Source organism: Rhipicephalus microplus, unplaced genomic scaffold, assembly GCF_043290135.1.
Source record: "Rhipicephalus microplus isolate Deutch F79 unplaced genomic scaffold, USDA_Rmic scaffold_56, whole genome shotgun sequence".
NCBI lineage: Eukaryota > Metazoa > Arthropoda > Arachnida > Ixodida > Ixodidae > Rhipicephalus > Rhipicephalus microplus.
Window position 1 is genome coordinate 181,455 of NW_027464629.1, and position 26,164 is coordinate 207,618.

General features: G+C 45.4%; 1 protein-coding gene across 1 annotated transcript in view; it reads left to right on the plus strand.

Moving 5' to 3' along the window:
* The first annotated feature begins 832 nt into the window (after positions 1-832).
* The window catches only part of LOC119173769 (neprilysin-1), a 28,470-nt gene continuing 3,138 nt past the window's right edge, over positions 833-26,164 (plus strand). The window contains exons 1-5 of the mRNA XM_075884924.1: positions 833-976; positions 3,984-4,067; positions 12,869-13,176; positions 19,601-20,114; positions 23,854-24,432. Of these exons, the coding sequence (XP_075741039.1) occupies positions 833-976; positions 3,984-4,067; positions 12,869-13,176; positions 19,601-20,114; positions 23,854-24,432 (1,629 nt within the window). The remainder of the gene's footprint in view (positions 977-3,983; positions 4,068-12,868; positions 13,177-19,600; positions 20,115-23,853; positions 24,433-26,164) is intronic.

Sequence of the window (26,164 nt, forward strand, 5' to 3'; positions counted from 1 at the left end):
GAAGAGCGTTTTTATTTTTAGCTTTTTGGACCATGGTGTGAATTTTTCACGTAATTCATGCTTTTCTCGGCGCCTTTTATTTTGGTTTACTACCTCCGAATACGAGTTATGAGTACTTGCAAGTCAGTAAGACCATTTTTCTTGAAAGAGATGACAAGTTATATTCAACAAGAACTTGCCTGGACGAATTAGTTCGGGGCGGGGTGAGGGGTGGGGTCAGGGCATTTTCTTTTGTAATTCGTGCCTCTGATCAATAAGTATTAAAATGGTATATGTGCCATATACTGCTTTGGATTACTTTTGAATATACATGACTACAAAGCTGAATGCAGGTGAGGCTGGTAGTAATGACGAAAATGAGTAGATGGGACCAAAGGTTGGCCAAAAGGAAAGTGGAACTCGCCCAGATTCACTCCAGAAATATATCGTGCCCTTCAAGCTCACTCGCTTGCGTCTCTCATAATCAGAAGTGGTTTTGGGACGTTAAACCCCACAAATCAATCAATCAAGCTCACTCGCACTCGGACTCACTAAAATTTTCCTGAGTCAAACTCTCACTCACGAAAATTTTCTGAAACCGGGCTCCTAAGACTCGGACCCACCACCATATTATTCACCTGTACTTACTAAGCCTCACGACTTCATTTGATCCTGAGTGAGTTTGCCGAAATATGCAGTCAGTATATCTTCCTGATTGCTATGAGGAAGAAAATGAAGACGTGGACCAGTGCGCGGCCGTGTGCTCGTGGCATGCCAGAAGAAGACAAGAAGCTGAGGAGGCCTGTAGCTCGTCCCGCTGATCTGGCTTGGTTTTCGTAGCGCATTGTCAACTATGGCCAGCGAGACCGAGCAGCGAGCTCGACAACAGGCGGCTCCGAAGGAGTCCCCACCTTCTCAGCACGCAGTCCTGGATCCGGCTGCTCGGTTATCGGACGACACTTCGAGCAAGCAGGTCAAGCTGGCCGAAAGCTCCAACGTGAGTGGCCTCACACCTTTTTCCACACCAAGTAGAGACGCGTGGTAAAAACTGAACTCGGAAGTCTACTGTTTTAAGTGCATCGCATCTTAGGGGTCCGGCTTGTCGATCTACTGTCTCATGTCACGTGCTCACGCAGTGGTCAATACAGGCAATAGAGGAATGAAACAAAGTTAGCAATGTTCCTAAACGGCGTAAAATAACTAAAGAAGGCCGGAAATAATATAAACTACAGAAATGAAAAAAAACTTTAAATACCGTAATTTACCTAAAATTGCGAAAAGTGTACCTAAATCATCCAGTTGATAACCAAGCTGCGCAAGAGATGGCGCCGCTGCCTCTGCGAGCGTGCGATATCAAGGTAATTGCTAAGTTGCCCGTGCTACGCGCTTCCTCGGGTTTCGCACTACATAGTCAAAGCTTATTTAAACACGTGTTTTACAACTACACCAGGACGTACACAATAACAGCGGTGGCTTTTATTTATTTATTTTCTATTTATTTATTTATCAGATACTGCCGGCTGCCTTTTGGGAGCCATGGCAGGAGTGGGTACATCACATTGCATCGTTTCAGTCGACAACCGATATAAAAAAAGAAAGAAAAACAGAACAAATGCACATATGTCTAATGATAACAACACATGCGGCCGAATGTGAACTCAAGACGCGAACATAAAAAACAAGCCTTACAGCATTTGCAATAACACACTGAAGTATGACACAGGAGCAATAACACGCACAGGATCGAGTGATTGAACACCCGAAAGACGCTTACAACATTTCAGAACATGAGTGAAACGGCCAACGAACCAAATAAGCATGTGAACCGAAGGACAGCTTACGTCAACAGAAGAATACCGCGAAATAAATGGTTACCCGCATACATTTCAAGCTGTAAAAGAGAAAGAATGAGAACTTTGAATGAGGCTTTAACTAACGCCTCAGGCCAACATTTTAGCGTCGGATTGACGGCAAAAAGTTTTTTTTCTGAGCACTTTAGGACTTCGGCGTAGCCATAAATTCTCCAGGGATGAGAGTCCCAACCACATTTTTTTTTCGTTGCGCATGTGTTTGTACGTATGCGTACACACATACAGATCCAAACCTGAAATATTTTGGGAGTACGCCTCGGTGGAACAGTAGCTAGTGTGCTCGGCTGCTGACCGCAAAGGCGTGGGTTCGATCCCGGCCGTGGTGGCTACATATGGTAGAGGCCCCTTTACTATGCTATATTATTGCACGTTAAAGAACACCGGATGATCAAAATTTTCGGAGTTCTCCACTGCGGCATCTCCCATAATCACATTATGGTTTAGCGGCGCAAAACCCCAGATCTTGTTATTAAAATTTTCCGTAAGCGAGGTGCATTAGGCAGTCCGAACAGTAGCTGTTGTAAGCTTATTTCCTCTACGGCAAATTACATGAGGCGCGAAGAGTCTTGAGCACTCGAGCTGCCGGAGTTTGCTGTCGTTGTTGCCTTTCACGATTAAGCTAACAGTCCCTTCATTGCTATTGACGTGCACCTGTGGGAAATACCGGTGCTTTTCACCTTCCCAGGTTTCACGTTAACGGAGCTGTTTTAAGGGCGAAGCTTCTTACGGTTTTGGCTTGTCCCTCGTAGTTGTCTGTCGTAGCCACCCCTAGTACTCGCATTGTGCACTAGATGGCGCTGGCATCACTAGTACAGAAATGGCTTCGTAGATGGCGTTGGGGTGCACTTGCTGCGTTGTAAACGCGTGCTTCTATGCGCGCTAGTGTGGTAGGAGATTGCTAATGGCCAGAGCTATAAAATTCGTTCACTCTTGGCGTGCTTTCTTTTTAACCGGCGGTCGGCGCTCTTGGGAGTACGAATGAAGAAGTCAAGGTGAAGCGGAGGCCCCGGAAAGCGGCTGCAGCGCGCGCTAGTCACCGTCAAGACCTAGTATTGGCAAACTTTTCACATACAACCCATCCAGGAACCACTCTCCCTTCATTTTGCCGACCATAAAACCGCTATAATAAAGGGTGAACGAAAAATTTATGGCTCACCGACACCACGTTTCTACAACTATTTACGAAGCAAAAACCACGGCTCTAGGTCTACTTAAGAATAACAAAACATTACGTTATGTATATACAGTGTTTGTCACGTCTTTACGTGATGATCGGCTTGGCACGATTCACGGATTATTCACGGTTTACTGATGTACCTCGGGAGCATCACTCACTCATCATCCTTCACCCCGTAGATATGCTGCGATTTCTTGTTGTAGACACTCTTGCCAGTCGGAGAAGTTCCACGGTAACGGCGGGACGTTGTGCCGCCGTTGCCGCCGTTTTATTTTGCGCCCTCAGGGAACAGTGAAGTTCGACGGGAACACGCAGCGGAAAGTGTGGCTCGAGGCGTCTCATGTAGAAAAGGGGGGGGGGGGGAGAGAGAACTTAGCAGGCGGATGCATCCACAGGTGTGTGTGTGGGGGGGGGGGTTAAGTAGGGTCGCGGCATACAGAACAACGCGCCTTTCGTTCACTACAGTTATACTGACGTGATATGACTAGAAATACTAGTTATAGTGTGTATAGTGTCTGAAATGTTTACTGCAAACCTTGAAGGGAGTTGAGACGGTATTGCACAAACCTGAGTGCGCTAATCAAGCCATGTAGCTTATTGCTACTATATAAAAATGTAGGGAAAGCCGCCACACCCCTGCGCCCTCCTCCATACGTTCATCGTCAGCTGCGAGGAGTTCCCACGACAAATAAGTTCTTAAGAAAAGCAAGTCACGAAGGTGAAAAATTTCATTCTTTTGAACACGGTTGATCTTGAAGATAGGGGAGGGCAGGTGAAAATTTGGGTGGCCGGGGGTGCGGTTGCCCTCCACGTGCGCACTACTGGTGCCGCTCCTACGTGGTATCACGTGCAGATGTGATCATCCGGGCCATCGTATTGTGCTCAAGCGTAGTATGTACGCCAATTTTCAGCCAAGTCTTCATCTACGCCTTGATAATGGGGATCTTTTTGCGCAGGCATCTGACCCGCAAGGCAGGAACACCAGCACCCAATCATGCAAGCCCAAGTGGCAATCGGGAGTCTTGTCGCCCAGGAGAAGTGTGAGTATAGGCGCTTGTTGTATTGCACCTAATTGTGTTTCATACCAAAATGCTTAAATCCATTGGTCTAAGATTGTTCAAAAGAAAAGGTTTACTTTCACGTAATTTTCATGAAGTTTTCTTTTCGGATTTGCAAGTAGTGTCAAATAGGCCATATTTACAAATCTTTAATGCAAGCTATAGATTCAATTATTCCGGCGAAACATGTATATTTTGATATTGACACGAAACCCTTATTCCTTCAGTTAAAAATATAATTTTTACTATCTTGGGGAATAAAATGTTTTTAAAACAAATGACGCAGTACAGTGACACGTATCAGTATTGCTATCGACTCTAGCTTGACGTTGCGGCGTGGTTGTAACTTTGTTCCGGGGTCTGCATCGCGTGGATTGGTCGAGTGAACCTTAGTGCTAAAATTCGCGGTGGAATCGAATGAACGTCAACGCTCGTGTGAATTAAGAATGTTAAAAGAAAACTGTTGCTTACGTGATTTTATACGTGTGCGTATTTCGAGTCGTAACTTCGCGTTTGGTCAGCCCAGGAAATTCCAAATGATCCAAGAGCTGCTCACGCTTCACACGCAATGCGGTGCTTTATTGATAGCACTCAAACAAAACTGTAATGACACGTCATCACGTGTCTAATAGCGGTGGGCTTCGCTTTTAGAGAGTAAAATGCGAAACACATTGTGAGACTGCCGATATGATAAATTGGTTTGGCTAAATGGCCACATTGTGATCCAAGTATAATACGCGGTAGAAAACATGGATGGGAAAGAGACAAAGACAATGACGTCTTCTACCACGTAGTATATTTAGATCATGTATTTCCAATTGGTCCAATCGTTCAGTTTGATTATACACATTGTGGATCCGTAAGCTGCCTTAATTGTGAGTCATTGTGCGTTCACAAAAATTAGTTCGCAAATAATATTCATCCGTGCGATCTGACAATAGCCCCAAACTCTTTCAACTATTTTTTTCAGCAGAATCACACGGAAGTGTCTCTTGCATTTGTCTTCCTCGAAACAGTCCTCTTTCAAGCAGTATAGTTTCGGTCATGCACTATGTCTGCAATCCCGACATCCTTTTGTTTCGTGTAGAAGGAAGCATGAAAACAATTCGTAATTCATAGATTGTGTATGAGAAACATAAACTTTATACTCCATGAAAAGCAAATATTTTTTTTTAGTCGGAGTTGCGCAACTGTTAATTATAGAACGGGCACCCATAGTTAGTCAACCTATGGGGTTCAAATAAAAGCACACCACCTCGATTATTCAAGTGCAAGCACGGATGCCTAGCGTCTGAGTAGCTTATGGTAAATACTACATGTGAGCACAAGTTATTTACCCGATTCTGCTTAAATATAGCACCAAGATATACGCAGGACTGCCTGCTAATAAAGCTGTCTGTTATTGGACAGAAGAGATTGTACTTATTGTGCAACTCACAAGGGGAAAGCGATTAAGGAGCCTTGCGTAAGTTTGCGTATGGCTGTCAGTTCAGTATCCGCTGAGCCTTGTTCTTTAATCGTGGCTAACGGAATCAGAGATTCACCTGACAGTGATCGTAAGATGAAACAAATTCGGCCGATCCTACGTACTTTGGCAGTCCATGTTATGCAAAGCATGTGGAAGAAAAGCGATGTTGTAATTTAGGTACGCACAGACCTATGCTGAGCAGTCGAATAGGTGTTTTATATAACCAGTTGTCTACATTTACGTAACGACGCCAAGAGTAACGTGGGTTTTAGCAACATCAGAAGCAGTGAGCTAATATAGCGCTTGTGCTCGCGAAGATGGTAGCCCTGGACGCTGCTACACAAATAAACTTGAGCGGGTGGCGCTTAATTACATTTAAAATTAACCAGACGTGACACCTGCTAATATAGGAGTATATATGTAGCATTTATAAAGTTAGACAACCAGCACTACAACCACCATTAACTTTTTACCAACATCACGCCTACATTAGGTCTTTTTCCAAAGCAGTCTTCATTTTTTAAACTTGGAATGGCTCTGGTAGAATACTTGATTGTCACACAGAATGTTTGGGCTCGACTCCGGCTGGGACCCTAATATTTATTATTTGCATTCGTTGGGTCATAGCTGCTCATGACAGTTTTTTTAACGCTCTCGTACTTAAATTACCAACGTTCGCACTTTTTCTGAGTACATTTCAACTGTCAATGTCCTGGGGCACATACTCGCTCATGATAAATGGATATATGTGCCACACATGTTAAGCGGAAAAGGTTTGACGACGTACATGACGGGATAGTTACATTACTCATCGCATACTCCTAAACCTGACACAAATTGGGACAGTTTCCCGAGAGGTTTCCCACCATGCAGCTGCCACTGGTGCCAACAGGTGGAAAAAACAGGCTCACCTTAGTTTTACTGCTCTCAAATCAAGCTGTAGAGGTCGGATAATGAATGCTAGAAGCACATCGGCTTAATATACTACTGCAGTGGTGTGTTCAAAGCGGCAGCCATGGATGCCATCGCGCCCCAAATGAACGTGGCTACCTGCCACGCACGGAATGTCGGATGCATCGAGTAGGAGTAAAACGCTGTGCGTCAGTGTACGTTTGTTCGGCGCCTGCAAAGCCAGTGAGATTGTATTAGCTCCAGGAGTGTTCCTTGCTTCCCGAGCTTCTGGCAAAAGAGTAGTTTATCACCAGTTTAGTTTGCACTACTTCATGTTTATGAAATTCAAAAAATCGCCGAACACTGGAATTGTGCTTAGCATAAACTAAACTTTAATTAAGCTAATCTTTATAATGGGCATGTCATTAGCGAAGCCGAAAGGTGACGCTAGAAAGGCATTGGCTAAGTATATAACTGCAGTGATATATTTAGCCGATATACGTTTCTGTATTTCCTCTAACAACCACTAGAATGTTTTTCGTCACATTGTGTCTGCGACCATCGCCTTTCGCAAAGGTGCAATACCCCAGTTAATTTGTTAATCCACGATGAGAACGTTTGCCGTTTATATATTTAAGAAATACTGCCAGCCTCACACACGAGGCCTTAGGCAGGGGTGGGTGATGCATAAAAAATAACTTATAGAAATACCAACAAAAAGAAAACGTACCACGCCTAGCTACACCATCGAGAACTATACAGTGCATCAAAGTGAAACCCCATTATTTAAACAATTATAGAGATTTTTCGCGTACACGCAAGAAAAAATATAAATAGAAAAAATAATAAAGCAACACAAAAGAAATGAGAAGCACCTGCTCATGCAAAAAAACAAAAAAAACGACACTGTCATATAATAGGGCAAAAATCAGCAACGTTTCAGAATACAATGCGTTGATAACAAGCATACCATGATAATATTTTAAGTATGTGAAAGGAGGGTGAAACAAATTAAAGCCTGTTCCGGATGTGTGGCATAGTAATAGAGGGTGAGGAGAAGAGAAAGATGAAAGCCATGTGGGATGCTGGTGTTGTAGTCTTGCCAAGAACTATTGAACATTTTCGTGGTTTACCAAATCCCCAGACAAAGCATTCTAATTAGTGACAGTGGATTTCTAACATGGCTTTCATCGTCATAAGTACACACTGCGCAAAACAAAACCTGTTAAATCTGTTAAGTGATTCGGCGATAGTTTCTTTGCTAGTAACGATAGCCCCATTTACATATAAGCTAAAAAACACTTCTTTTTCGTAGCAAAACGCTGCCACAATTTTGCCAGCAAAATTCTGGCAGAAGAAACAAGTAACAGTCACGTGGCACGAAACGCAGCGCTCACATCTGTCCCTATCACTTGCTTTTAAATGCGAAGCATTTCTTAGTGAACTTCAGCGACATCGAGCGTCTATCTATCTATCTATCTATCTATCTATCTATCTATCTATCTATCTATCTATCTATCTATCTATCTATCTATCTATCTATCTATCTATCTATCTATCTATCTATTTATCTATCTGTCTGTCTGTCTGTCTGTCATCTATCTATCTATCTATCTATCTATCTATCTATCTATCTATCTATCTATCTATCTATCTATCTATCTATCTATCTATCTATCTATCTATCTGTCTGTCTGTCTGTCTGTCTGTCTGTCTGTCTGTCTGTCTGTTTGTCATCTATCTATCTATTATCTGTCTGTATGTCATCTATCTTTCTATTATCTGTCTGTCTGTCATCTATCTTTCTATTACCTGTCTGTCTGTCATCTATCTTTCTATTACCTGTCTGTCTGTCATCTATCTATCTATCTATCTATCTATCTATCTATCTATCTATCTATCTATCTATCTATCTATCTATCTATCTATCTATCTATCTATCTGTCTGTCTGTCTGTCTGTCTGTCTGTCTGTCATCTATCTATCTATCTGTCTGTCTGTCTGTCATCTATCTATCTATTATCTGTCTGTCTGTCTGCCTGTCTGTCATCTATCTATCTATCTATCTATCTATCTATCTATCTATCTATCTATCTATCTATCTATCTATCTATCTATCTATCTATCTATCTATCTATCTATCTATCTATCTATTATCTGTCTGTCTATCTATCTATCTATCTATCTATCTATCTATCTATCTATCTATCTATCTATCTATCTATCTATCTATCTATCTATCTATCTATCTATCTATCTATCTATCTGTCTGTCTGTCTGTCTGTCTGTCTGTCTGTCTGTCTATCTATCTATCTATCTATCTATCTATCTATCTATCTATCTATCTATCTATCTATCTATCTGTCTGTCTGTCTGTGTGTCTGTGTGTCTGTGTGTCTGTCTATCTATCTATCTATCTATCTATCTATCTATCTATCTATCTATCTATCTATCTATCTATCTATCTATCTGTCTGTCTGTCTGTCTGTCTGTCTGCCTGTCTGTCTGTCTGTCTGTCTGTCTGTCTGTCTGTCTGTCTGGCCACCTATGACTTAAAGCTCTCCTGGCCGTTTCGATAATGGTATCGATACCAATCTCGGTATGGCATAACATGACTGTATGAAGAACATATATAACTAGCCATATTATGAAAATTATGACAAGTATATCAGGAATGTCATAATTTACATTTCGTTATCTTGTTGCTGTCGTGGTGCCTTCATTCACATGAAATTTAGGAAAAACCGGTATGGAATGACATGACTGCATGGCGAACACCAGCGACAGAACCTAGCATGAAATTCATGACATGTGTCATGCAATAACATGACTACAGGTGACACACATGATGTGCTCGCTGCCGTTTCGCTAGCTTTGTTTGACTAATTGATATGTGGGGTTTAACGTCCCAAAACCACCAAATGATTATGAGATGCCGTAGTAAATGCTCCGGAAATTTGACCACCTGGGTTCTCTAACGTGCACGTAAATCTGAGCACACGGGCCAACAGCATTTTCGCCTCCATCCAAAATGCAGCCGCTGCAGCCGGGATTCAATCCCGCGACCAGCGGGCAGCAGCTGAGTACCTTAGCCACTAGACCACCGCGGCAAGGCTCGCTAGCTTCGCATATACCAAATTCGGTATTACGGGATGTGAAGGGATGAAGAAGGTATGTGACTGATGCAAACATGATCATTAGATGCGTGTATAAGTACCGTGCGCTAACCAATTGCGCCACTGGGGAATATATATTAGATGCGTGTCATTTAAAAAGATGGCTACGTGCCATGCTCATGATGCGCTTGCGGCTGTTTCGCTAGCTTAACATGTACCAAATTTGATATTACGAGTCGCGAATGCATGACGAAGGTATGTGATTGGTGCAAACATGATAATAATGACATGCGTGTCATGTAACAACATGACTACATGCCATGCTCATGGTGTGCTAGCAGCCATTTCGCTAGCTTGACTTATACCACGTTTGGTATTACGGGACGCGAAGGAATGACGAATGTATGTGACTGGTGCAAACATGACAAACAGGACATGCGTTTCATGTAACAACATGACTACATGAAACACTCAAGGCGCCAAAACACTTAGATGTGACGCGGCGCGCGTGCGCGCCGGCGTTCGTTTCGTCGCGTCACGCCGGTGTTTAAACGCACGGCGGTGATCTGTGCTGCGTTGCTTGAACGCATGCGCGTTTGAGCACGCCCGGCGTCCCTCCATCACGAAGAGAGGCAGACGCAGTGCTGTCTAGGTAATAGAGAGTTTTAGTACTGCGTACGCTGTGTTCGTGGCGGTGTTGCGTACGCAAGGACGCCACGTTCTGCGTAGTGCGCGTGCGCAGACCGCAACGCGCACGTATGGCGTTACGTACGCAGCCGCTACGTACGCACGCATGAGATGCGTGCGTGCGTACGTATGAGGTGATCGCGCCGCTCTCGAACAAGTTCGCGACAGTGCGTGACTTCGTTTTGCAAAATGGCGGCATCGAAGGCAAGCACCGACCGGCTCTGTGGCTTAAAATATGGCCATAATCTGGCTATAACACTTGGATTGGCTCACATTGGCTGTCAACAACACGTGCTTGTATTTTGATCTACCAGATGGCGCAACGCGCTTTACGCGGGTACTACGGCGTACTAAAAGCCGATTAGTGGCAAACGACGCCGCGTATCGCAAGGCGCTTGCGTGATGCGTACGTAGCACCATTCCGCGGTACTAAAACCCTCTAACAACGCGATAGCGTTAGAGAGCTCCTGTCGCAGAAACCCCACCGGCGGTGTCGTCTCCGTTGGTTGTGAGCGAAAAATAGCCTGTGTGTCTGTGACCGAAAAAGCAAGTTGCCGAGATTGCCGCGGGAGGTCACTATTTGTCGACGCGTGCGCGCGTGATCACTCTGAAAAAGCCACACATTCAAAGAAAAAAAGTGCTCAAGGTCAGGTCACGAGGCCTGGTAGTTTTCTGTCCCTGCCAGCACTCCCTGCTTATCTTCCAGCGCTTTCGTAGGGACGAGAGAAGAGATAATGCAATTGCTGCATGCAACAAACCTTTATAATTTCATTCGCACAGGACGGATTCTTAAAATTTTTGCGGTGTTGAATTCGTGGGGCAATAAGCACTTCTAGTGAATTCAGTTCATGGTTAGCTGAAAAAGTGTTTCAGGGCCCCTTTAACGCATTTTGTTCGACAGGTGTCACGACGAAAACGAGACCAATTGGCGATTTGTAGGCCCATTTGGGAAGCCTCAAACTACGTTGAAAAAGGCCGGGATAGTGCAACCATTGCCGCTAAAAACAAACAGGAACTTTCAAAAAGCTCTAAAAATGTACAACTATGTCCATCTAGCGGAGAATATATCATGCCTTTCCAGAGGCGTTGATCAAGGAAACAGCAAACGCTAGATAATGTGCTGTTATCTGTGAGGCATTGTGAGGCTCTTTATGGCCTCCGAGATGGCGAGCACGCAGCGTGTATCTTGGATGCCATGTGACTGTTGCTTTAGAAGAAAATCCTGTATGTACCGTTCGCGCTAACACAACATAATAATTAGTATGCACTTAGTGGTCGAAGGGCACACTAGGGGCCGGATTTCGTGATCTCATTCAACTCTTTAAGGGTCCCCTAATTTTTTGGGCCCTTCATGATGCGTTCGCAGCAATTTCGCTAGCTCCACATATTCCAAATTTGGTGCTACGTGACGTCAATGGATGACGAAGGTATATGACTGGTGCAGTCATGATAATCAGGACACGCGTGTTATGTAGGTTATGTAGGAACATGACAACGTACCATGTTCATGATGCGCTCGCGGCCGTTTCGCTAGCTCCATATTTACCAAATTTGGTACCACGTGACTTCACTAGACGAGGAAGGTAAATGACACGTCCGAACATGATAATCATGATATGCGTGTCATGTAAAGCATGACTACATGCTACGCTAGTGGCATAAAGTGGCATAGCAACCTTCCTCATTCGTGCTTCGCATATCATCGATTCCCACAGTACGTGGCGTCTGCCAATTTTTCTTTTTACACGCCACTGGCGTTTCAGAGTTTCATAATACGAGTGCACTAGAAGGAAATCTTGCTCTAGTGCATTTGGCAGCTGCGCACATGATGCTTCAGCCAGCATGAGAATGATGAGTATAGTACAGACTGATTTGCCTAAGCTTCGTTCTTTGGGCTTCATGGGGGCTTCGTGTGGCCTGGAGCCGCTTTGTCGCATGACAAGGTTTCACAATTCAGCAGTTCCCACCTTGAGTTTTCTAGGCGCACCAATTCAAATTTCAGCTCACGGGGTTCACAACGAGCCACTTTTTTCAATTAAAAGCATGACAAAGCGTGATAAAAGTCGCAAGCGCGTTCGAAACCACAAGCACTAACACTGAGCAAATCAGTTCTAAAGCGCCCCGTACCATGCACCTGAACGCCAGAGATCCTTCTCGTAGAGATTGTAATAACAACAGTATTTTTTTTCTATTTTACGCCCCAAAACCACATGTGGTTATGAAGGAAGCCGTATTGGAGGCATCCGGAAACCTCGATCGCCTGGCGTTCTTCAGCGTGTGCCTAATTCAAAGTGCGTGGGCTGCTAGCATTTCATTTCCTTCGAAATGCAGCCACCGCGGCCAGGATTCGACCCCGCTATACCTTCGGAACAATAGCTTAGCAACATCACTGCTATAAACCACTCTCCCATCCGCTCGCACCTCACTCTCGACCATTCACTGACTGGGCGCCTCTCAAGGCGATTGCAGAAGTCGGCGAAGGCGAATGACTGATGGCAACGGTACCTTCTCTCGGCGCTAAAAATGCATTCGCATTTCCTCATGATTCCCTTAGGGGAGGTGAGGGCATTTTTTTCTCTTTAGTGTCACTAAGTTTGCTGACGACCATACGTCGCTCTGCAGCAGGAAGACACGACCCGGCGCACGTCCGCCGTGGAGCGGGCCCTTCGCTGGCGAACTGGCCTGTGCCTGTTCCTGGCTCTCGTGGTCTCTTTTTCGGCGCTGCTGTTCGCCTACCTGCTGTTCTTCAAGGATTCGCGCCGGCGCGTCGACTACTGCCTCACCGACGACTGCGTGGCGCACGCCGCCGAGCTGCTTAGTACGCTCAACCGTTCGGTCGACCCGTGTCAGGACTTTTACGAGTTTGCTTGCGGGAAGGCGCCAACCGGCAAGGGTGCCAGTGACCCGATCATCGACCGTATGTATCTCAGGTACGTGGTATAAGTTCTGAACTGCATGTGGTGTAACCTCAAACGCTCGTGTGTGAATGCATACACAACAGAACTGGCGGCGTGTTAATGAAAGCTCGTCTTATAACATGTGAAGAAGCGCACGGAGACGCAATATAAAAGGAAGAAACATTAATATGAAATGTCACCAATTTGCTCAACGTTCATTTTTACTGAACTTCACGAAAGTTGCCGTGAAAATGAAAACTCTGCACGGTAAATACATGTTGAGATGAATTTAAAGATTGTACCAAAGTCGCCTCACGGGAGCCATTCAAACCGGGAACTTGTTGTACAGTTCCTACGCCACTACGAGACGACGACATGGCTTAAGTATGACAGCTCTTGAATACGACAGTCTGGGTCCCTGAATTGTTCCGCACTAGGTAAAGGAAAGTTTATTCAACCACTATACGAAAACACTAGACACACACACTAGAACCTTCAAAATCTCGACAGTATAGTTTATACAAACGCTAGACGCAATTTTACAGACTTCAACACACTATTCGCGGCTATGGACCGATGAAAAAAGAAGCATATTACCTTTAAAAAACTGGAGAGAGAGAGAAAGTGGGGAGGGTCGAGCAGCATTGTGAGTTGGAGGATGACTTGTTACAATGATTTAACTCGCTATGCGCGACCAGGTCCAGGTTTCCCCCCACGTAATACGATAACCCAGTGTACCAGTTCCTTGAAAAGGCATCACCGCCTCTTTCATATACCTCGTCAACAATTTACCCAAAAACAATTTTACAAATGTATGCGAAACCGGGATTGCTGTTTGCTGTGACTGTAGACGAGTTTCTGCCTGGTGCAGACGTCCCCCTAGAGATAACGTGCATTGCTACTAAAAGTACCAATCGGGCAAACATGCCGTTAATTCTCTCCGATAGAGATGTAGGCTCAACTCCAAAGGTGCGCCAAACAAGGTGCCGTACAACCTCACAAGCAACGCATTCAAATAGTGCTTGCTTAGTGGTCTCAGATCGTCCAGAATTAGGGAATTGATCATTTGGCACAACGTGCCACTTCGCGAGACGCTGACTTGTCGGTAGCACGCTCCATCCTCTCAGCCAGTAAGTTCGCGAAGCACTTCGGGAACTTTGATGCTTTTACAGGTCTTCCATCTGCTTGGGTTCGTTGTTATTGCGATAGATATTATAAGGACAGTCTCGGCTGGTTTTTGCTGTCACCGCCACCGCCGGTATTCACGTATATGTATAGGTATACATATACGGGAAAGGATGCGGTAACCTCTTTTTTTCTGCGGAGCGATCATCGCTTTTCCGGCCGGGATCGTCTGTGCGTGCACTTATCTCGTGAGCGAACAAATGGGTGGGGGGCACTCATATGGTTCCTATGCTATCGCGGCAACGATCAGCGCGTAGCTCTTGCCCTCACAGCGGGAGAGTCTACGGGCTGCGCTCTCAACACGAAGAAACGGTGCCAAAAGTGTATCTGAAGTGACTGTCCACATATAGATGCGCTCTACACATAAACTGCCACCAGCGGCGACACATGACGTGTAGCCCTTAGTGCAGGCGCTGCGCACGGGAAGCGCTTTTCATCAACGCCGTCACTACACACGAGCCTTGTTGTGGTCATCTACTGTGGCCGCGCCGCAGGAAACTTGGTTACTTAGGAAGCGCATGTTTACTACAATAATTATTTCTCCTAAAATACTAGCCTAGCTTCGTAAAACATTCCAAAACGTTGCTATCGCATTCATCGAATCGCCCTTTTGGCGAAACTGTGACTTTTTTTATCTTCATCATCTATTGGCTCTTCAGTCAGCAAGTAGCTTAAATCTATGGACTCTAGTTCTTCCAACCTTCAACCCTCGGTTTTTCGATCTTCTGTGAGTTTAACGTCGCGTGCAGTCTTGTGAATGTCTAGTGGTATCTCAGGTTGCGATCCGGTGTCTCTCTGTGGCAGTTCATATGGGCCCTCAGACACAGAGTAAGGAACAAAAACATTTATAGACACTTACCAAAACACAAATACACACACATATACTTGCTGAGTACTGCTATATACAATTACTCTTCTCCTATGCTTCAGTCCTTACAGTCCGGTACGCATACGCGAGTATCTCTGCGTCTTGTCTGGTATGGAGTCTATGGGTCCGTAGACGTCACTCACGGTACTGACGGCAGTGCCGCTGACGCAAGATTGTAGCAGGGACGACTCGACGAGTGAGTCACGAGGCCACGAGCAGACCCGGAACAGTTCGCTCAGGCATGCGCAACACAGTGCGCTGGCGTAGCACCAAGGCCCCACCCTCCGCAGGCGGTTGCACGGCACGCACGCCAACTCGGCACCATGTCTATGGCTTCGGTCGCTGTTTGCGCTCGGAACGCCACCCACACAGAATCAGCTGCTCCCTCTGGCTCGCACGCTGGAACGGCCCGCAAGACCTAGACCGGAACACTCTCTCGCTGCAGGGAACTGCCAAGCTCGTCCCGGCTAGTCTGGTGGCACTAGTTAGGTCCGTTTGGTTCCCTCAGGCTGAGCGTACTGCGCTTCACGGTTCACCGACCATGCTGGCTTCGCCCATCCGCGTTCCAAAGCTCACACGCTTCACGTTGGTCTCGCTCTCGCGCGCACTACTTCGTTTTATTCAGTTCTGATTTTGGCTGTGAGTCACTGTGGTCACTGTTGGTCACTTTTACCGCACAATCTGTCGTAAAAGTATCCTTCAGAGTACTTGTCCAGTACACTAGAAGGCTCCTAACTAGGTATTCTGGATCACTGAGAGACATTTCTTTATTTAAAAAATTATACCATCTTCCACTAAATTTACTTGGTGATGCTCCTCAAATCTCTCGTAACACCTGCTCAAACGCACGAGGGCAAAATATAACGGTAACTAAAAGTTGCAGGTGTGTACGACACCATTCGCGTAACTAGACAGCCACAAACTCGGTACAGCGAAACTAATGATAGAGCGGTCGTTCAACGCTGCGCGTCCTACATACTTGGACATATAGGTTCATGTTTGAACCACATTTAAAGTCATTTAAAGAATAAATAAAAAATCCTAGCATATTTACGGAGTGCAAGATGATGAGTGGGGCGAAGCGTCCATCAGTCCATCCGCGCGTCCATCCTTGCATCCGTCTGTCTGTGTGTCTGTCCAGCCGTCCGTCCGTTTGCCCGCCTGTGTACTTGTCTGTCTGTCCGTCCGTGAATCCGTCCGTCTGTACTATCTCACATCTTTTCATCATATTGTGATCATATAAAAGTACCGCCATCTAGCGGACATTGCAAGAACTAAACTCTCCTGTGGCACATACCAAAGAGAGGTTGTTACTACAGAGGACAATCTGGAGACGCCTTAAGGAGCTCCGGCCGTAAAAGGAAATGGGGGTAAAATATGGCGTACTGCTGGAGAAAGCCGAACGCACGTTACATGTGCCATACGCTTTACCAAGTAAGGTAAATAACGCCGTATAGGATTACCGATGTGCTTCGGCGTGTGACATTTGCGCATGCCTGCGTGGGAGCGTCAAGTAAGTATGTTTTGGGAACAGCAAACTCGCCAATATAAGGTCATTGTTGGGTTTATGCTAAGCAGGGCGTCTCACGTTGAACGTTATTGTTCTTTTTTTTTGGAATCACCGGTGGCATGCGGCATAAATCTATAGCGTTGTATGAATCGTAGATGCGAACGATACTCACACTGTAGGTAGAAATTGATCTATTTACCTACAAGTGAATCTCACTAATATACGCAAGAAGCCAATCAATGAGCTATAGCACTGAGAGGGAAAGTACAGGAATTCAGAGTGTCACTGCAGAACAGGTACTCGGCTCTTAGTGAGGAAACCAACCTTAGCGTAGATACAATGAATGATAATCTGACGATTATCATTACAGAGTGTGCAGTGGAAGTTGGAGGCAGGGTAGTTAGACAGGACACTGGCAAGCTTTCTCAGGAAACGAAGAACCTAATTAAGAAGCGTCCAATCGTGAAAGTGTCAAGTACAACAGACAAAATAGAACTGGCAGAGCTTTCGAAGTTGATTAATAGACGTAAAGTATGCGATGTAAGAAGGTATAACATGGAGAGAATTGAACACGCTCTGAAAAACGGAGGAAGCGTCAAAGCAGTGAAGAGGAAACTTGGGATAGGCAAAAGTCGGATGTATGCCCTAAGGGACAAAAAAGGCAAAATAACTACCAATATGGATAGGATAGTTAAAATAGCGGAGGAGTTTTACAGAAATATGTACAGTAGCCGAGACAACCACGACCTTAATACTGTAAGAACTAGCAGTAGCCCAGATGACCTCTTCTATCATTACACCCCACCAGTAATGATAGAAGAGGTCAGAAAAGCTTTGTAGAGCATGCAAAGAGGCAAAGCTGCTGGTGATGATCAGGTAACATCAGATCTGCTGAAAGATGGAGGACAGATTGTGTTAGAAGAACTAGCCACCCTGTTTACGAGGTGTCTCCTGACGGGTAGGGTACCAGAGTCTTGGAAGAACGCTAACATCATCTTAATACATAAGAAAGGAGATGACAAGGACTTGAAGAATTACAGGCCGATCAGCTTGCTCTCTGTAGTATACAAGCTATTTACAAACGTAATTGCTGACAGAGTAAAAAAAACACTAGAATTCAATCAGCCAAAGGAACAAGCAGGATTTTGAACAGGCTCCTCAACAATTGACCAGATTCATACTATCAATCAGGTATTAGAGAAATGCTCAGAGTATAACAGACCACTATACATAGCCTTCATAGATTACGAGAAGGCGTTTGATTCAGTAGAAACGTCAGCCATCATGCAGACACTGCGGAATCGGAGCGTAGATGAAGTATATATAAACATTCTGGAAGAAATCTACAGGGGATCAACTGCTACCATAGTGCTTCATAAAGAAAGCAGCAGAATACCAATCAAGAAGGATGTAAGGCAGGGGGACACAATCTCCCCAATGCTATAAACCGCGTGCTTACAGGAGGTTTTCAGAAGCCTAGAATGGGAACAGTTAGGGATAAGAGTTAATGGAGAATACCTTAGTAACCTGCGCTTCACCGATGACATTGCATTGCTGAGTAACTCAGGGGACGAATTCCAACTCATGATTACGGAGTTAGACAAAGAGAGCAGAAAGGTGGGTCTTAAAAGTAATCTGCAGAAAACGAAAGTAATGTACAACAACCTCGGAAAGGAGCAGCGCTTCGAGATAGGTAGTAGTGCACTTGAAGTTGTAAAAGACTATGTCTACTTAGGGCAGGTAATAACCGCAGAGCCTAACCACGAGATTGAAGTAACTAGAAGAATAAGAATGGGGTGAAGCACATTCGGCAAGCACTCTCAAATTATGACAGGTAGATTGCCACTATCCATCAAGGGGAAGGTATATAACAGCTGTATCTTGCCGGTACTTAGCTACGGAGCAGAAACCTGGAGACTTACAAAGAGGGTTCAGCTTAAATCGAGGACGACGCAGCGAGCAATGGAAAGAAAAATGGTAGGTGTAACCTCAAGAGACAAGAAGAGAGCAGAGTGGATTAGGGGACAAACGGGGGTTTAGGATATCATAGTTGAAATAAAGAAGAGGAAATGGGCATAGGCCGGGCATGTAGCGCGTAGACAGGATAACCGCTGGTCATTAAGGGTAGCTAACTGGATTCCCAGAGAAGGGAAGCGGGTTAGGGGGAGACAGAAGGTTAAGTGGGCAGATGAGATTAAGAAGTTTGCGGGTATAAATTGGCAGCAGCAAGCACAGGACCGGGTTAACTGGCGGAACACGGGAGAGGCCTTTGTCCTGCAGTGGACGTAGTCAGGCTGATGATGATGATGATGAATCTCACTAATATGGTTTTACCGAACTATATATATATATATAGATATATATATATATATATATATATATATATATATATATATATATATATATAATGTGTGTGTGTTTGTGTGAATGCGATGCAAGAAAATAGTCCAGTAGTCCAGTAGATTTCAAAAGACCCATGAATCTGCAAAAATTTCGATACTAGCACGATAATTGTTGCGGTGAAAATGCACTTGTTGCAGTTCTTTAGGAAATTGTGCGTTTTCAAACTTCCCAAACGGATATATCGTGTAATTAGCCGGTGCCATGCTACTTTCGAAGTTGCAAAGTTCGGGTCGGGGCTGGTAATGCATCGTTAAGCAATAGACTGTACACGTTAATTAGCTATGCTTCATTTTTTTGAAAAGAAAGTCTTGCTTATTTTCTGTACAATAAATATCACCCGTCCCTCAGAAAGTAATCTCGCTAAACAATAGCACTCAGCTTTCTTACATATGCCACGTGGGATACTTTGAACCTTCCGTTAACTATTTAAAAAGAAAAGGCATCCTACAAGCATTTCCTTCAGGTGGTATCTGTGGCGACCCTTGGCGTAGGACTCTCGCCAGTGGCGTCAGTGCGCTCGAGGGAACAGAAGCCGTGGGTTCGAAGCTCACAGCCCAGCTACTCTACCAGAGCTGCGTCAACCCGGACCGCAGTGACACTGAACGCAACCTCGTCGAGTTCCACCAGTTTCGTGCAGCCCGTGGCATGCGCTGGCCCGAGGAAGAGCAGCTTGCCGACGGCGTGGACCCGCTAGAACTTATGCTCGACCTGGCCGTCAACTGGAACCTCAACTTCCTCTTCGACGTGCGCGTCATCGGTCTACCGACGGCTGCGACCATGGACGTCGCGCTGATGCTCTCACGTGGCAGGCTGAGTTACGTCTGGCGAGACGATGTCCACAGGTTCACGTCAGCGGCCGAAGAGTACGAAAACTACGTGAGCGAATACTGCCAGGTCCTGTCGGTGCCACCGCAGTCGTTGAACATTACGGCGGCGGTGCTACGGCACCTGGAGGACACCATCCTGAAGGCCAAGCGTAACGTGATTGCCGATGGTTCTCAGCAGGTACGAGGGATTAGGACGCGGGCTACTCGGGAACCATACTGCTAGTGGTCACAACAGAAAAGGAAGTGGAAGGTTCCAGCAAGTTAAGACATCAGCAGAACAGGAAAAATGCGCCAGTCCTGGGCGTTCTTCGTTTGTTGCTCGCGTCGTAACGTGCAGGAAACCTTCACTTTTCAAGTATAAACCAAGTGGCCCATAAAATCACCCTGCTGAAAGACAGAGATTGATTGATTGATTTGTGGGGCTTGGCGTTCCTCTAAACCACCATATGATTATGAGATACACCGTAGTGAAGGGCTCCGGAAATTTTGACCACCTCGTAGTTGTAAGTTGTAGTAGCCACTTCTAGTTTTAAGACTTGCTCACTAGATGGTTTTGTGTGTATATGTCCTTAAAATAATGGCGTTAGTTGTTTTCGATGATGAGTAGAGGGAAGCGTCCATCCGTCCTTACGTTGCGTGCTCTAGAACGCACGGACGGACGCTTTGCCCACTCATCATCATTCCATCCATGAATATGCTGTGAATGTTATTTTATATGTATAATGGCGTTAGTGCTGAAAAGCGACCTGTTGCTTGGCGCTCTCTCGCAGAACACACACACGCCCACACACGCTGGGCGAACGCCGTGTACATCTGTCAACCGAAAGTTACTGAAAAAAAACAGCATATCCACGGAGTGAATGGTGATGTGTGGGGTAAAGCTTCGGAGGGTTTTATCGGTAAACCGTTAATTTTCCGTTCGTCCATTCATCCATCTGTCTGTCTGTCTGTCTGTCTGTCTGTCTGTCTGTCTGTCTGTCTGTCTGTCTGTCTGTCTGTCTGTCTGTCTGTCTGTCTGTCTGTCTGTCTGTCTGTCTGTCTATCCGCACCTGCTGAGTCAGTCATAGAACTAGGCGGTCACGTACCAAGAGAGACATGCATGAATCCACCCACGGCTTAAGTAGCTTCGCCCCTAATACTAGCTAGATTGCAGTAGCCTATTGACGACTTCTATGCGCCTATAATGTCATCACACGAACGGTGGTATGGTGAAACATTAAAATACTTTAGGGACTTTAGGGGTGAAGCTGCTTAGGGTGTGGGTCGTTCTCCTGTTTGTCGTCGTCATCGTCGTCATCGTCGTTGTCGTCATCGTCGTTGTCGTCGTCGTCGTCGTAGTGGTAGTAGTAGTAGTAGTTGTGGTTATAGCAGCAGTAGTGAGTAGCCTTTCTAGTATATGAATCGCTCAATAGATCACGTTGTGTGCACATGCCCTTGGAGATAACACTAGATAGCGTTAGTGGTTTTCGTATAGTTGAAAGACACATATATACAGACAGATGGACGGACGAACGGATGAACGGATGGACGGAGATGACAGACTGATAGATAAACGAATGGACAGACGCTTCAGCCCACTCATCATCATTCATTCCGTGGATATGATGTGCATTTTTTTAAATTCAGGCCTGATCCGGCAATTCCAGGCCTGGCCTTGAAAATGTTGCGGGGAGGCTTACTCGAAGTGTTATTCATTGTTGTGAGGTAGAAAAAACAAATCCCCAGGCTGCATCTTAAATATACAGCAGGTAATACCAAAGAGGACAGAACATCGAACAGGGCAAAGCGAATTGAATATTTGAGGGGGAAGAATAAGCAGTAGAAGCGGACTCCACCCCAGACGAATCCAGGAAAAAAAAACTCTTGTTCTGTTTTAGAATGTTGTTCTTGCTGCTAACATATTTGGCAAAGTTTCATTCTTGGGTGTTGAATTCTCGCGATTGGTAGCTTGGGGCCGTTCTTGGAGTTTCTTGATTTTCTTGTTGAGTGTTGATTTAAACTTCTTTTCCGAAATGTGTGCTCTGCAAAAATAAGACTTTAGAACTAGAACTTGGGATTACTGCCCCCCCCCTTCCGCGCCGTTACTGTCAAGTTGGATTGGATAGTAGCTTGATGTGGAGTAGGTACGCGGAGTTGGAATTATTCTGGCGTTTTGTTTCGTGTTTTATTATATAAATATTTATATAGTGGATTTTAAAATAGATAGAATGTCGAGTTACTTTTAATATTTGTGGTTGATTTGTCAGTATTCAATAAAATTTTCCTAAACTTGGGAGATGTAATGGCATTATTTTGATTCTGAGAAAGAAAATTTTACGATCCTTGATAGAGTTCGGCTCTTCGTGAGTGCACAATGTATATAATTTTTTACTTAGAATCAAAGTTCACAGTTCTTGCTTGAAATTTGTGTTTTTTTTTCCTGTTTTTTTTTACTTTTTTTATTTAATTCTTTATATCTCAATTATTCTTGGCGGAAATGTTGTAGGCCCGTGTGCTCAGATTTGGGTGCACGTTAAAGAACCCCAGGTGGTCTAAATTTCCGGAGCCCTCCACTACGGCGTCTCTCATAATCATATAGTGGTTTTGGGACGTTAAACCCCACATATCAATCAATCAATTATTCTTGTTGTCTCTTTTTGTTTTTATTTTTATTGTTCTTGTGTCGTTCTTTTCTCGCTCTCCTGTTGTTTCTCTCTCTTTACTCTGAGTGATAACGGACTCGCAACCAAATAAGTGACTATAGTAGTTACCCCAATAGACGTGACTTGCATACGTGTCAATGCGAACGAGCCACTGATTGAAGACATGGTTTCTTAAGGCGCGCGTTTTGAGATTATAAGCTGTTGGAAATGTTACCGCAGTGCTTCACGCATGTTTTCTTTGTTGTGGCCTCACTCAATTTTGTCATATTCTAGGCATAAAAATGCAGACGCTGAAGACGCAAAGGACAGCACCAACGCGCTAATATCTCTGGAAAGAACCGTTATCAGTGTTAAGGATGTAGTTTGTCTCGCGCGCCTTGTGAATCGATGCCCTTGTTTACGCTGAATATACAGCGACACACTAAGATCTGCGTGGCCATTTTATTGACTTCTTGTGTGCTGCATAGCTTGACAAGCAGACAATCTACCCTATCACGTCACTGTAAACCACACAGCAACATACTGACGCCTATTTTGCAGAGCTAGATTGTACAGTCGTCAGCAAGCTTGACTTGTCTGCTGCGAAGCGTGTCCTGAAACTGTTTGATCTACACCAGCGCCGCGTAGCTTTGAGTATCGTCTATGATATGTTACGAATGCGTCTACATATTATCCAAGCAAACCAAGGTATATTCACGCCAGCAGCGCCCAGCTCCTCGCGACTGGTATCAATCAAACCAGTCGAGGTCCCACTTCGAGGTGTTCGAGTTAAACTTGATGACAACTGCTCTTAAATTTTTGAACAATTTCGTCCAGCGCCAGCCAAGAGCTCATCGCTAGAGGTTGGTGATTTTATTACATCAGTTTACGAACTGAGTCATTGACGAATCATTCTCTTCGGTAGTGCTACGCTCTTCCATGAACTGAAACTCTGAAGTGCGAACCGTAAAGGTAATCCAGCTGAAGGAAACACAGAGATGGAGAGGGCACTCATTCAAGTTCATCGGCGAGAAAATTGAGTGGCCATGGTGAAAAGCCTGCTTTGCGAGGGTCTCCATTCCAGGTTTGGTTGCACGATTCACGTTCTTCATTTGTGGGCGAAGTGTTGTATACTTAAAAAGTGACACCACGCATTTCCGTTGTATCTTCCTACTACATGAGGATGATGGCAGCTTTATTTCGCGAGCATTAATCCGCCTTGCGGGGCTGCACGAAACTGACTCGCCCAGATCATTCCACCAGTACAATTACATCGCGCCATTTCTTTTCGAACAGACTTGGTTCCAGTTTATCTCCCTGGGGAACGAGACGCCCTCAGCCGATCCGAGTGCGTGGCTGACGCTGCTCAACAAGCACTTCGCAGGTCAGTTCGTTTGGACCAACGAACACTGGGTCATCGTCGACGGACCGGCGGTGCTCAACCACGTCGAGCAACTGCTGAAGATATACGGCAAGCGCCTGCTAGTCGTGGGCCTCGCCTGGGTCTTCGTCCAGTCGCACCTGTGGGCCGTCTCAAACAAGCCCGAGCTAGTCTTCCGGGAGAAAGGCGTCGGACACCGCAGATACGCCTGCTTCGAGTACGCGGAGTCGCGGTTCGGTCTGCTGAGCGTGGTCGAGCTCCTGGCCGATTCGTTCGGCACGGAGGACTTGAGACGCCGCCTTACCCAATTCGAGAACACGTTGAAACTCGCCGCTTCTAGGAAGCTGCGTGATGCCGCATGGATCCAAGACCAGGCAAAGGAGAAGGCGCTACGCAAGGTGGACAGGCTGTCGCTCGTGCTGCTGCCACCGACCAAGTTCTTCGACAGCAGTTGGCGACAGATACTGGAAGACGGCTACGCTGCGGCGGAAACGGTAGGCTCCCTTTCCGGAGTAGTCACGAGGCATATATTGGGCGCGTGTCAAAGTCGCGTGGACGCATACATTAGCTAGGTGTGAAGCGAAACGCTGAATCAGTTTAGACCTGGTGATAAATTGCTCTTTGAGAGCTATGTTGCTGCTGGCTTCGCAGTTGTAGGCTCATCACGAAATGAGATGATCAAATTCACTGTGCCATTTTCGCATTTCGAGCCAGAACCACCTGTAAGGCTAATGCGACATCATGAACTTCAGTCTTGCCTCCCCCCACGTATATTTACTAGTTCAGATCAATGAGGTTGTGTTAAATGTCTGGCCCCTGGGAACACAGTACCGTTTATTTTTACGGATCAATAATTCAGTAGCCTCCAGAAGGTCCTGATCTTTATCGCGTCCTGGTGAGGTGGTGAGGGATATCAACGAAGCGTTGCCTCTGCATTTTCTTTTTGTGCATCGTCTGGCTTGCCATGCTTCTCGCTGAAACAATGGCAATTTTGCTATTGTGAAAGTCGCTAGAGTGCGCGTGGTTCCTTATTAGGATTGGTGCGAAATGTTACCGTCCCTTGACGTCATAGGTTCGGCCCCGGTGATATAGTTTTTTGAGTTTTTATTTGCTACCTGTTAGTGTGCATTTTACAACGTCCCATTCATAACGGGAACACGCCAGTGGAGCCGCGCTGCACTCCGGCACAAAGTATGTTCCTGTTAAAAAGCGAACAAAAAAGGCGATGACGTGCTTTCAAAACTTTCTGAGGGTGAAAATGGGAAGGCAACAGCTCTAGAATTACAGATACAGTAGTCGCCCTGGGCTGCCAGTATCTCATGTGTACAAGTGTATTTGACGCTCCGTTTCTATGTTTCAAGGTAAACCGTAAATTGTTGTGACAGTGTTACGGCCCCGCTAAGTGATGGCGGGGAACAAGCATTACTCTGTAAAGGGAGACTTAGCGCCTCCTTTAAATCCACCAGGAGAGGGGGGCACCTCTCCCCTCCTGGCACCCCTTGTGCGCATGACAATGGTGAAAGCGTAGTTCAGCAATACGAGAGAAATGGTGTTTCTATTCAATGTCCTTTCCCATAATCTAGAATAACGCTTGGGCTGTGTAGAGTACACGCACATAGTGGGTAATGCGTAGGTTCCTTCCCGTTAGAGCGGAAAGTGCGCGTTCCGTATGTGTAGACGGTTTCAAGGTCACGAACGTTGTACCCCCAAAAAAACTCCCTGCCATCTCATTTACCAGCTAATAACGGCGAAACTGAAAGCACGTTTTCAAGTTTTTTCCTCTTTTTTTTCAAGGAATAAAAATGTATCTCATGTTAGGTTCAAGGGAATCTCTTATAGTTTTTATGTAGCTCAAAAGAACATCTATTTGAATATATTGTGCCAAATAAGTGGAGAAAAGTGTATAAAATGAGCGGGATATTTTCTAAAGCTCTTCTTGCACATCGATACTCTCAAGGCACATGAATGGACGAAACCGGATGCCATCAAGAGTGTGTGTTTGTAAACAGGGAAAGGGTCTATAGAAGGCAAATGAGCATTAGGACCCTGATGTTGGGCATACTGTTCTAACTATTGCATTTGCTCGGCGGGGAGCGGAAATTGCCACTAAGGAGAAAGACCACGTGCGGGGGCATGCAGGGTTGAGTATGGCATATAAAGAGTACGATGGCTAACCCCGCGAACCTTGGCAGCATGGCTAATTGAGTGCCAGCTTTAGTAATACCT